Here is a 12913-nt window from a genome sequence, read left to right as displayed (position 1 = left end):
TATATGTACACACACGCTCATCTCACATTCTCTTGAATGATTCAAGTACTACTTTTGTCTTTTAATGTTTAAGAGCATTAGCAGTCAAAAAAGTTCCTTTTTAAAGAACCTTTAAAAACAAAGGGTTTAGGGAATTTCCTGGTGGTCCAGTGGTTAGGACTCCTTGCTTCCACTGCTACAGGCAAGGGTTCAACTCCTGGTCAAGAGGAACTAAGACCCCACACTTCAGGCAACATGGCCAAAATAATAATAACTAAATAAAATAAAAACAAAACGTTTAAAACAAGGGATCTTTATGTCTGAGGGATGGGCCTGGCATTTGGGAGGTATACCATGTGAGTTCCCAGAAGGTTCATTCTGACAATAATGAGCCAGATAATAACAATAATAACAAAACTAACCAGAATACCTAAAGAGTAAGGTGGGGAGTGGGGAAAAGAAAAAGTATGCTCTCTTCCTCTAGCAAAAGGGGGGAGTTTCAGAAGGATTTTGAAGGACTGACTGGTACCACTGGAAATAATCACGTTATTAAACACCTTTAACAGGAATACTAATTTAAACTGGCTGAGGGTTAAAAAAGGGGGGGTGGCTGGGAAACAGATGAGGGAGAATGAAAGAAACTTTGGGGAATTTCTTGGTGATCTAGTGGTTAGGACTCTGCCAGTTCACTGCCAAGGGCATGGGTTCGATCCCTAGCAAGAAAAGAATGAAAAGAAAACAGATTGAAAAAGAAACAAACGTATCTGTGCACTTTCGACATTGAGTATGTGTAGGTTTTACAATCCGAAGAATATAATGTAAATAAAGTGGAAAATAATTCTAGAAACAGAAAAAAAATGGGGGGAATCCTAGAACCCAGTGACTACTGTCCCTCCTCACCTCTTCCATCTCCCAGACCCCTCAACCATTCATTGACTGAAAGAGCACAGCACTTCCTCCCTGGAAACCTTTCCCTTTGACCCTTCCCCTTCCCCTTCCAGGAGGTTTTCCCCTCTCTTACAGACCTCTGTATCCTATCCTGGTCTCAGCAGAGCACTCATCCCATCAGAATCATGAGCATGATTTACTAACCTGTGCGAAGGTGGCCACTGGGCTAGATACCCGACATACATTCCTGCTTTGTAACCATCACAACTACCCTCGTTGACAGGTGTTCCTGTCCCTGTTAATCTGCCTCAAGTCGGTTAGTATGTTGGGGACCCCACTCGTTGCTTACTCTCTAGAAAGAGCACATGCTCTTTCTACTGTCAGTATGCGTGCAAAAGCGGTCATATCTTGGGTGCTCAAGTAAAACGTGCTGACAGACTAGAAGATACCTACAACTGTTTGCTGCCAGTAAAGAAATAGATGCTTTTAGAAAAGCATTACTCGACCGGAGCTTTTCTATACCAACTTGTTCAGCCAGATAATATCCAGTGGCCCCAGCTTCAAAAGAAACCAGTACACACAAGAGTGACCACACACAGGCGCAGGAACCAACAGCAAGATAACTGCCAAGGCGGCAAGCCAGCACCCTACCCTGCGCCCGTCTCCTGCAACTTTGGAGGGCCACCGTTACTTCTCACCCTCCTGAGGACACTGGTAGAAAGGAAGCAGATTTAATCTCTAGCGAGTCAATCCCCCCAAGTCCGCTGAAGGCCAGTCACTGAATGAAAAACGTCTTAGTCAAGGCTAAATACACTTGCTGTAAATTGCTGGAAGAAACGATTTTATTTGTCCTGCATCCCTTCCCAGCCAATCCCAACAGAAAAGATTACAATGAATTCCCTGGTTATGTTTTAATATTGAAATTTCATCCGAAAACAGCCCTTTTAGTTTTCTACCAATATAGGACAGTCTTCATAGTACAGTGTCAAGCACTGAGCAAGGGCTCCAAAACAAACAAAAAACCTTATTATTATTGGCATACAAATTCCTGCAACCAATAATTATTTGATAACACGCACCAGACACTAAACTGGGCTTAAGCGCTAAGGAAGAGCAGGACCCTCCATACACAGATCTTTTTGTCAAAAGACTGTTTCGGTAACTATGGCGCTTCCTAGTCGCCAAGGGAAGTCCATGAACACCCAGGAACCCAGTATTAAGAAAATATTCCTTTTCATGGGCCTTCAGTAAGACGCAGTGGCTCTCCTAGCGAGTTGAACCCATTCTATGTGTTCAGTTATATTATTGTCGGGAAAGGCCCCTTTAATACGCGGGCCATTTCTTGCAAACGGGCAGTTTGCAGCGTTTCGCCGGGCCCTGGGCGCACGCTGGCCCCTCTCCGGGGAAACCCAGACGCCTCCCCGGCCCTACACGCCCAGGTACCGCTCCCCTCGCTCTGCGTTCAGGACGCGCGCCCGGCCAGGCGGGGAAGCAGGCAGCCCGCGGCTCGGGCCGGGGAGACGCACGCGCGGCGCCCACATCCGGCGGCGCGGCGTCGGATGCTGCGGGGGTATCGAGAAGGATCTGGAAGAATCCGGCTAGACCGGGGGAGACGAGAGGGAGAGGCCGAGAGAACGAGCGGCGGGGGCGGGGGCTGGCTCCCGAGTCCGAGGGTCTCGGGGCCGGGGCGGGGCTAAGCGGCTGGCGGGAGGAACGAACCAGAAACCACCTTCCGCAGAAACGCCCTGAGCGCCAGAGCCTGAACCCGCTCGGCCGCCGGCGCCTCTAGAAAGTTCTCCCCCCACGTCCCTCGCGGCCGCCCGGCTCCTCCCAGCCCCTCCCTCCGAGGCGGTGGGACCAATCGCTCAGCCGGCCGCCCACGACCCCACCTCCTCCTCCGCCCGCGCCCGCGCAGAGAGGTGCGCGAGCCCCGACCCGCCGCCCGCACCGCCGCGCACACCCCGGCGCCTGCTGCCCGAGAAACGGCGTGATGACCGCCGAGGAGACGAAGACGGCCGAGAGCGGAGCGCAGTCGGCGACGCTGCCCCTCGAAGGGGTGGACATCAGCCCCAAGCAGGATGAAGGGGTGCTTAAGGTAAGAGGCGGGGGGCGCCCCGGGGCGGCGGAGGCGGCGGTAGTCGGGCACCGGGGAGCGCCCCAGCATCTGGCCGGGGCTCGGGCAGCCGCCTCTGCAGCCTCCCGGCCGGCCGTTAAGCAGGCCGTGCAGCCGTGGCCCTGCGCATCGCCTTCCTAGCCAGGCCGCCGGTTCAGGGCGGGAGGGCTGCTACACGCTCGGAAGGGGAACATCTGGGCTGAGGCTCCCCAGGCCTGGGAAGGGTCCCGGAGCGCAGCGCCTGCTCTGGCTGCGGCATGCGCCGGGAGGGGCGCGGCGGGGGGCGGACGCGCTCGCGCGGGGGCCCCGGCGGCGTACACCGCCCCACTGCGATCTGCCACCCGCGGCCGGCTCCTTCCCGGCCGCCGCTGCCGCCAGGGAGTTCCCCCCGCCACCCCGGCCTCCTGCGCCTCCGGGGTGCGGAGCTCGCCGACCCCGGCAGTTAAACATTAGCCAGGACGCGAACAGGGTCCCGGGAGTTATTGCCTGGCCCGCGCGGGTCTTTGTGCGACTTGGCGCGCGGTCCTGGCGTCCTCCGCCCTCTGGTCACCCCTTTCCTAAAGGCTGGGACCCGGCTAGGTCACCCGCTCGGCCATGCTGTCCCCCTCCCCCCCCCACGCCCCGGTGCATGCCGGGACCTGTAGTTCACCCCGCCTCGGCCCCCACATCGCACCCCACCCCACTCCACCCCCGGCCCGGGGCCTTACTGAGCGCGGAATGCGGGACTGGGAGGAGGTGCTTTGGTTGGGGGCCCTAAACAGTGTTACGGCCGGAGGAGCCAGGGGAGGGGTCTGGGAGCCAGGCAGCAGGGCGTCTTGACCCGGGTCCGGCCGCGGTTCGGAGCAGGTTCTGCGCTGTCCAGGATGGCGAAATCCTAGCCTGGCTTCGCTGGTATCCTCACCCAGACTTTCTGCTCCTCTTGGCTTCCCCCAGCTCAGCCCACGTGTGCGTGTGGCCAGGGCAGGTTGGAGACCCCGGGGAGCTGCTTAGCCGTTTCAGAAACGCACCTGGCTGCTCTCCTAGTGGGCGCGCGGGCTTCCAGGGAGACCCATTTCCCCTTTTCATTCTCCACGCCTTCCCTTTCACTTTTCTGTTCACTCAAGTTCATGTCGGTTGCATCGTGGGAGCTTTCCCTTAGAGGGTAACTTGCACACTTAACCAGGTAGACCACCTTTTTATAAACACCAAAGAGAAGCAGGTTCTTCTAAACACTGGGACATATTCTAGCCCTGACTTCAAGGACTGCAGTAGCCTACCAGTCAGGAACCCTCAAGTCCCAGGTCAGAGCCTAGGGCCTGCTCAAGGACCCTTGGCTCACTTGTAAGCTGGTGGTTGCTCTTAGCTCTCCTGGACTTTCTGGTTTCCCTCTTCTCTCTCTAAACCAGACCTGATTGGATGACTGGCGTTTAGGAAGCATGAGGAAGTGTAGCGTAAATACTTTCCCCTTTGCTGCTGATAATTATTCAGTGTTTTACTGGTTTAGTCCTGTAACCACTCTGATAGGGTTTATCATCACTACTTTACAAATATGGTCAGTTTAGAGAGTTAAAGTGACTTCTGTAAGATCGTAACAGCAAAAATGATCTCAGGTGTTTTGTCTCCAGTGTTTCAAACCAAGTTATGTCATGGTCCAAGAAAGGGAGGTCAGTTTAATTCTAGCCAAACCCCACAGCAGAGTCATTTGATGATGGGTTTGTTGAGTTACAGGGAGGCAGAGGACACCATTTACATTCTGGCCAGAGGCATGCGAACATTCATGGTTCCTCTCTGTGTCCATCCCCAGGGACTCACCTTCTCTCCTTCCCTTCCTTCCAGGTCATCAAGCGCGAGGGCACGGGCACGGAGACACCCATGATCGGGGACCGTGTCTTTGTCCACTACACAGGCTGGCTGCTCGATGGCACCAAGTTCGACTCCAGCCTGGACCGCAAGGACAGGTTCTCCTTCGACCTGGGGAAAGGTGGGCATGGTTAGCAGGCTCTCAGGACCGGGGTGTGTGTGCTGTCACAAACAGAAACCGTGTTCTCAGAAGCTTAAACACGGAACAGTTTATTACAGTTCTTTTTTTATATCCACTGTCCTGAAACTTTATTGATTTTTTAATCTCTCATTGCCTTGATCACCTCTGAAAACCTTGCTTCCTTTTCCGGGGTGGACTGCCTTGTTTTCTTGAACCTCTTTGTTTCAGAGTTGAGTAATTTTTCTTTTTTTTTTTTTGAGAGGTCTGAGACCTGATACCATTTTATCACAACCAGATTTTCCACCTTCTTGGTCCTATTTCTAAATAGTACCCAGCTTCCCTTTGGGCATAGGACAGTAAGTCTCTCAGGCCATTGTTTGAACCCAGAGGGAGATCCTTGCCAAAGAGGACCTGTTTCTTCTCTGTACCTACAGGGGAGGTCATCAAGGCTTGGGATATCGCCGTGGCGACCATGAAGGTGGGTGAAGTGTGCCACATCACCTGCAAGCCGGAGTACGCCTACGGCTTGGCGGGCAGCCCCCCGAAGATCCCTCCCAACGCCACGCTTGTGTTCGAGGTGAGTGTCCGGCCACAGAGGGCCAGGCAGAGAGCCAGCCTTATCTCAGCCCAGGGTCTGGCTGCCCTCCAGCCCTTCCTGCTGCCTGGAGACAATGTAGCCAAGGCTGAGGGCCTGCCCTGGGGAGGGAAGACATGGAGTGCGCATCTCCTACTGCTTCTACCAGAGAACTGTCAGTGGGCAGGTTTCAACTGGGGAGAGGTGGCTGCGAGCCCCTCTTTCAGACTTGAAGCAGCGGGGTGAGGGCTTGAGGCCTGTTCACCTCAAGAGGGATGCTCAGAGGGAGGTGGACCAAAACGAAGGAATTGGGAGGTCACAGGCTACATGCAGTCATGATTGACAGTGTGGAACATTGGTGCCCTAGAAATAAGATGCGGGCAGAGATGCTTCTCGCGTGGGTCGAGGTAAGGGGCAAGCCTTTGCCGAGAAGGTGAAACTTCACTGTGTTAAGACTCAAAAATGGTTGAGCCCTACGCACTGGAGGCTCGGAGAATGTTGGGAAGACTGGTGAGAGGTGTTGGGTTACTTCTAATGCCTGTCGGATGGAGCTTGTCTGGCAGCTGAATTAGGACCGTTTGGAACACGTGCCTGTTCTATAGAGCAGTCATTGAGGAGACTGATACCAAGGTCGAGACCAGGGCCGCTCCTGAGAACTTAGCCACTTGGTCCATTCCTGGTGTGGCTGCCTGTGCTGTCAGGCCTGCTCTGGCCCTTCCCAGGGACGCTTGTGAGTGGCGCTCTGGCCCTTCCCAGGGACGCTTGTGAGTGGCGCTCTGGCCCTTCCCAGGGACGCTTGTGAGTGACGCTCTGGCCCTTCCCAGGGACGCTTGTGAGTGAGAGGGGAGCGTGGATCCTTAGACCTTGTCCCACAGGTGGAGCTGTTCGAGTTCAAGGGTGAGGACCTGACAGAAGAGGAAGACGGCGGGATCATCAGGAGAACACGGACACGGGGGGAGGGCTATGCCAAGCCCAACGAAGGCGCCATTGTGGAGGGTGAGGCCCACAATCTGGGATTCCCACTCGGGTTCTGCTGTGTAGGGCCTGGGTGGCTTTGGGCAGGTCCATGCCTTTCCCTGATCCAGCTTTCTAATCTGTAAAGTGAGGGATTGAACCACATTCTCTTAACATCTGTCCATCTGAGCATGCAGAAGGGCATCTGGGGAGTGGGAAGGGACAGGCCTGGGGGGTGGCGGGGGGTGGCTGGTGCATCCCTTAGTTACCAGCCCACTCAAATCCAGTGCGTTGTCTGTCTTCCATGCCAGTTGCACTGGAAGGGTACTTCAAGGACCAGATGTTTGACCAGCGGGAGCTCCGCTTTGAGGTCGGCGAGGGGGAGAGCATGGATCTGCCCTGTGGGCTGGAGAAAGCCATCCAGCGCATGGAAAAAGGAGAACATTCCATTGTGTATCTCAAGCCCAGGTGAGGCCAGCTCTGGCCCAGGTGTGGGCAGTCTGTAGAGCAGGTGGGCGAACTGAGGTCAAATCTCCTCGTCCAGGTGAGTTGTAGAGCCGGCCTGTATTGTATAGCCAGTTGTATCCTTCCCTGCCGGCAGTCACTATGTGCTGGGCACCCCACATAGACACCGTCAGGACCTCTGTTGTACTCAGGAGTGTGGCCACAGTCACCCATGTCTTTTTGAATTAAAACCTCATCTCTTCAGTTACGGCTGCGGCAGATTGCCTTTTCAAGCCCAAGGTTTTCGTCTCCTGTTAATTGACTCAGTCGTTACTAATGTTTGTTGAAACACACCTACTATGTGCTAGACATAGTGCAGAAAATTCCTGGGTGTTCAGAGACATCGTTCCCACCTTCTAGTGGCTCTCTTCTCAGGGAGATGATCGTGCTAGTGTGTAATCTGAGTTACTAGAACGATGTGTAAGACGTTAAGAGCCCAACTAACTGTGTGAAGAAGCAGCATCAGGGAAGATTTTGCCAAGCATGGAAGTTTGCACCAAGACCAAAGGGATGGAGGGTACTTTGCAGGAAACCTTTTAAGTGTGAAGCAAGTTAAGAAACGACCTGGTGTTTTCTTGCCCCTACAGCTATGCTTTCGGCAGTGCTGGGAAGGAGAAGTTCCAGATCCCACCAAATGCTGAGCTGAAGTATGAAATACATCTCAAGAGTTTTGAGAAGGTGAGTTCGTTCACGGTCTTCCTACCCCACCTTGGACGTAACTCCTTGGGGCAGTTGACAGCTTGTTTTTCTCCTTTGGGGTATGGCAGGCCAAGGAGTCCTGGGAGATGAGTTCAGAGGAGAAGCTGGAGCAGAGCACCATAGTGAAGGAGCGAGGCACTGTGTACTTCAAGGTGAGCCCCCAGCAAGGTCCTCAGACATTCCCAGGGCGGGCTCTGCCACGACAGCGCGGTTTCTGCCAGGAAGTAGACAGGCTGGCACCTGCAGCTGTCACCAAGTGGATCTGGGCTGGCTGGTCGGGTTGGGGGGGGGGCAGGGGTCATGACTCGCATGCCCCTGGGTCACTGGCGTCCACGGGCTGTGATAGCCTGGGGCCGCCGAGCCTGCGCTGGGAGCCTGAGCCTGCCCCTCCGCCTCTTGTAGGAAGGCAAGTACAAGCAAGCTGTGCTGCAGTACAAGAAGATTGTGTCCTGGCTGGAGTACGAGTCCAGCTTCTCTGATGAGGACGCAGAGAAGGCGCAGGCCCTTCGGCTGGCCTCCCACCTCAACCTGGCCATGTGTCATCTGAAGCTACAAGCCTTCTCTGCTGCCATTGAAAACTGCAACAAGGTGAGGCTCCTTAGGGGGGTGAGGGCGGTGTGCCCAGGCCAGGCTGGGTGAGCTCCCGGTGTGCCTGAAACTTGGCCTTGGGGACTAGGGCAGGGGAGGCAGGATGGAGCTGTGGGGCTCGGAGGTGGAGGCCCAGAGGCAGCAATGTGGGAAGCAAGCGGGTTTTTGGCTTAGTTAAGGTCGGGGACGAGGGCACAGAGGCGAGTAGAAGCACTGGTTGGAGGAACCAGTTCAGCATTCTCCCCTCCTGGCCCTCTGCCTCTCCCCCCTGTACCCGCTTTATTCTGAAGGCGGATGGGTTTCCTTGGAGGTCCAGTGGTTAGGACTCTGTGTTTCTATCACAGAGGGCAGGGATCCCTGGTTGGGGAACTAAGCTATGAGCTGCATGGTTCCCCTGCCCCCCAGAAAGAGAAGAGTGTGTTAGCGTCCCAGGTAGTTTTCATCTGAAGAGCCGTCTTCCTGTGCGCCTCCTGGACTAAATGAGGCGCCTTCCCAGCCTTGGGTCTTTTCCACGTGGTGCCCAAGACCTGTTCATTCGGGGTGGGGCCCCATCTCCCCGGCAGTGACTTGGGAGGATCTGAGACTGCTGCTGCTTCCTCTGTGTGTCTTAGGCCCTGGAATTAGACAGCAACAACGAGAAAGGCCTCTTCCGCCGGGGAGAGGCCCACCTGGCAGTGAATGACTTTGATTTGGCACGGGCTGACTTCCAGAAGGTTCTCCAGCTCTACCCCAGCAACAAGGCGGCCAAGGCCCAGCTGGTCGTGTGCCAGCAGCGCATCCGCAAGCAGCTTGAGAAGGAGAAGAAGCTCTACGCCAACATGTTTGAGAGGCTGGCTGAGGAGGAGAACAAGGTGTGAGGATGGGCAGGGTGGACGGGAGGCGGCATCACCTGGTCCCTGCCAGTCTGTGTGTGTCCCTGAGTGTGTGTCCGTGTGTGTGTGTGCCCACTCAGGCCCTGGGGGTTGGGAGCTGGATGTTCTGGTGTGCTTCCTGCCCTGTATCCTCTGTGCCCATTAGTAAACACAGGTTTAAGAACCTGAGGTTTAAACAGGTGATAGTTAGATTCAAAGTGCACAGAAGGGCACGTAGTAAAAAGGCTGCAGGGCAGGCAGTGCTCCCGGGTGACAGGCAGCAGGTGCTGCCTCCTCCTAGTACCTTGTGCTTTTTGGACGTCACACCTGAAGCTCATTTTACATCAGTGCGCAAAAGAGCTCACATAGTATTTCACTGAGTGGGTGTATCGTATCTTATTTACCCTGTTCCCTGCTTCTTGGTCTCTCAGTGTTCTAAACCTGCACTAACAGAAATATGATGCAAACCACATTTCTAAGTTCCTAGTAGTACTGTTTAAAAACAAGTAAAATAGGTGGTTAGTTTTAATATTTAATTGACCCAAGGTATCTAAATATTTTAACACGTAGCACTTCTAAATTGCTGGGGCAAGGCTAGTTTTTTTCCCCCAGACTGAGGCTTGAAAATCCAATGTGTATTTTAAACTAGCTTGAACTAGCTATATTTGAAGTGTTCAGTGCCCTGCCGTGGACAAATTCAGTTTTCCATAGTACTGAAATAAACAATGCGAGTCCCTGATTCTGTACATGCATGCACAGGTGTGTTGTTGGTCTCTGTAATTCTGTTGGAAGTTGCTGTGTACTATTTTTTACGTGGGGTGCGTGTTTTGGGTACAGACTCCGTGGCGTCATTGTGCAAGGAGATCACTTGGGTACAGGCAGGTGAGTAGGGACCTGGAGTTGACAGTCACCTTTCTCGTCAGGGGCGAGGGCCAAATGAGAACTGGCGTTGACGCCCTGCCCCTCTTCCCTTCTCACAGGCCAAGGCCGCAGTGGCTGCAGGAGACCAGCCGGCTGACGCTGAGATGAGGGACGAGCCGAAGAACGACGTGGCTGGGGTCCAGCCTCAGGTGGAGGCGGAAGCATAGCCTTGCCCCAGCCCTGTCCCATGGCTGCCTGCCTGCCCCCCAGCCCTACTCCACCCTGTTAGTTTTGTACAAACTGAAGAATTTTGAGTGAATTAGACCTTTATTTTTCTATCTGGTTGGATGGTGGCTTTGGGGGAAGGGAGAGAGGAGCAGGCTGGGGGGTGGGGGGCCATTTTAGGTGGCGTCACCCCTCCCCTCACCCCCATTCCACGTGAATGAATGTCCCTCCACACGCACACTCATCAGAATGCTAATTTATTTTGCTTCCTGTTTGCTGCATCCGTTTCTCAGACAGTAGAAGGGGCGAGTGGTAGGGATGTGAGGTCCGACAAGAAGGCAGGGTGGACAGGGAGACTCCTCCTGGGCAGCCACTTCCCCTCCTCCCTCCTCCCGGTCCGTTTCCAAACACGCGGCCTCCACGTGGGTGCTAGGGGCATGGGAAAACCACTGCTGTGCCCGTTACCTCCGCTCCCTTCCTCCTCAGCCCAGGTGTCGTGGCTGATGCTGTCTTCTGGTGTCATGGTGACCACCCTTGTACCCCCTCCTGTCAGTGTCCCTTCTCAGCCAGGTCGCATCCCCACCCCCTCAGCCTCTTCTCTGCACGTTGCTGAAGGTTCAGGCTTGCCTCAAGTTCCGTGCTTGAGCAATAAAGTGGAAACACTAAAAACCTGGGCAGCCCTTTCTCTGTTTGGCCTCAGGGTGGGTGTGGGCAGCTGCGCCGTTGGGGCAAAGCTAAGGGAGCCGCCCACTTTGTGCCCAGCCCCACCTGCAGTGCAGCAGACTTGTGGTGCAGCGGTCCAGGAGGGCCTGCTGGGCACCACACGGACTACAGCGGGGCCTGCACTGAAGGCCTGGCCAGGGGTTCCCCACAGCCCTCCCTGCAGCAGCCTGGCGGGTTTTAGTAGTTGTGGTTTTTCTTTTCCTAACTGCTTAGGAAAATATACAAACATCTAAACTTCTGGGACCAAACTTCTGAGTTTGCTTTGAGGTTAGATGTATTGGCTTCTGCCTAAGCGATTCAGTAGAGAGTTGAAGCTTTCTTGGCTTCCTTACAGAGTGAGTCCCCTGGTGTCAGCAATACCTGTCACCTTGTACACAAGGGAACAGGGAGGAATAGTCATGAAGCTTGACAGCACCGACAGCCGCTTGGGCCCACTCCCCCGCTTGTTGCTTGGCCTCAGTGGTGGGGGAAAGCTTGTGATGCTTTCTCGCCGTGCTTTGACCCATGGCTTCTGCAGCATTCCAGGGCTCTGGGAGAAGCCAAGGGGCACAAGGGAGGCATCACACGTCTTGTCCAGATGCTCGGACTGCGAGCCAGAGCCCATGTGCCTTTCTGTCCATGTGTGGGCTGCCAGTCCTTCCTGCACTGTGGTACAGGTAACCTGCCCGCCACGCGCCTGTACAGTTACTTCCAGGACTTTTCTCCATCCTTTGTCACCATGCAGGACTCACTTGTGTGTGGAAAAGTTCACTAAGCCATAGAGCACAGCTGCTGCTGGAGCCAGAACGAAAATTCGCCTGTTCTCTCCCAGCACCTCTGCTTGCTCTCGCTGGGGTCACAGCAACGCCCTGGGCTTAGGGTTTGTGTCCTGGTCTCACAGCCCATGGTACAGATAACCCTCAGTAAGCACTTCTGATGTAAGCCCAGCCCTAAACCAAGAGCCTCACACGGATTAACTTGGATCCTTGAAACCATCCCACAGAAAGAGGCATTGCCCTGGATTACAAGTGAGGAAACCAAGGTTCAGAACCTGAATGGAAAGAAGGTCTGCCTGGAATGTGAGATGACCTCTTAACCAAATCCAGAGTGGCCTGAGGTTCATGAAACCTTGGGCAAGTTGAACCTCTTTGCTCATCTGCAAAAATGGAGATTAAAAAAAAAACGTGAGGGTTCTTCCACCTCTGGGTGCTTCTGTAGGATTCTAAGAATTTGAAACAAAACTGGAAAAGAAAAACTGCACTCAGGTAGAACCCTGAAGTGGACAAATTCTGGTCTATGTAACATTAAAACTCTTCTGAGGATGTTTTACTAAAGCAGTCAGAAGCCTTTAGAGATAAATGCACCTCCTACTCCATTCTGCTCTGGGTCAACTGCGAGTGCGTCTGCCAGGCAGCTGCACCCTCCTCACCAATGCCTAAATCTTTCCATGCCGAGAATGTGGAGTAGACAGAACCAGTAGCAACCAGGCCTGAGCAGTTCCTGCAGAGTTAAAGTGGTCTCTGGAAAATTTTTAATGGGGTTTATCTTGTTCTAGTGCTGGTCTGAACATCACGTTCTATAAATTTTATCTCCTGAGTATCTGCAGTCCTGGTTCCAGCAGCCTCCTTCCAGCATTGCCATGGGCCCCCCACCCACCTATGGTCCCATGAAAGGCACCCCAGTGTTCCCTTGAGCACCAGAGACCCTGCGTGGGAGATAAATCTCTACAGGCTTAAGCCCCAACCATGCCTTCCCAGCCCATCTGGGCTGCAGGTCACCCCACGGGCCAGGGCCAGCCTGCCCTCCCAGCGGTGGTACGCTGGACTCCCCTTCACACCAGTCTGCAAGAGAGGCTCAACTGTGTCCACTATCTCAGTTGGAAAAAGAACAGATGAAGGAAAGACATTTTTGGCAGGACTAGTAACAAGGAGTCCCCTTTCAGGAAACTATTGCTTGAAAATCAAGAATTACACAGTGGAACCTTTGATGCCTTACTCCTGTCTTAAAGACCAGCC

The 12913-nt window shown here is 54.2% G+C and overlaps 1 protein-coding gene across 1 annotated transcript; it reads left to right on the top strand.

Annotated features, from left to right (window-relative positions):
• Positions 2614 to 10865, top strand: FKBP4 (FK506 binding protein 4). Its single transcript, XM_018048639.1, has 10 exons — positions 2614 to 2962; positions 4796 to 4940; positions 5375 to 5517; positions 6390 to 6510; positions 6780 to 6936; positions 7560 to 7650; positions 7740 to 7823; positions 8074 to 8259; positions 8871 to 9110; positions 10091 to 10865. Exons 1-10 carry the CDS (start codon positions 2858 to 2860, stop codon positions 10196 to 10198), a joined length of 1380 nt encoding a protein of 459 aa, XP_017904128.1. The 5' UTR covers positions 2614 to 2857; the 3' UTR covers positions 10199 to 10865.

This window comes from Capra hircus, chromosome 5 (genome assembly GCF_001704415.2).
Source record: "Capra hircus breed San Clemente chromosome 5, ASM170441v1, whole genome shotgun sequence".
Classification (NCBI taxonomy): Eukaryota; Metazoa; Chordata; class Mammalia; order Artiodactyla; family Bovidae; genus Capra; species Capra hircus.
This window is presented reverse-complemented; position numbering and strand designations above follow the sequence as displayed.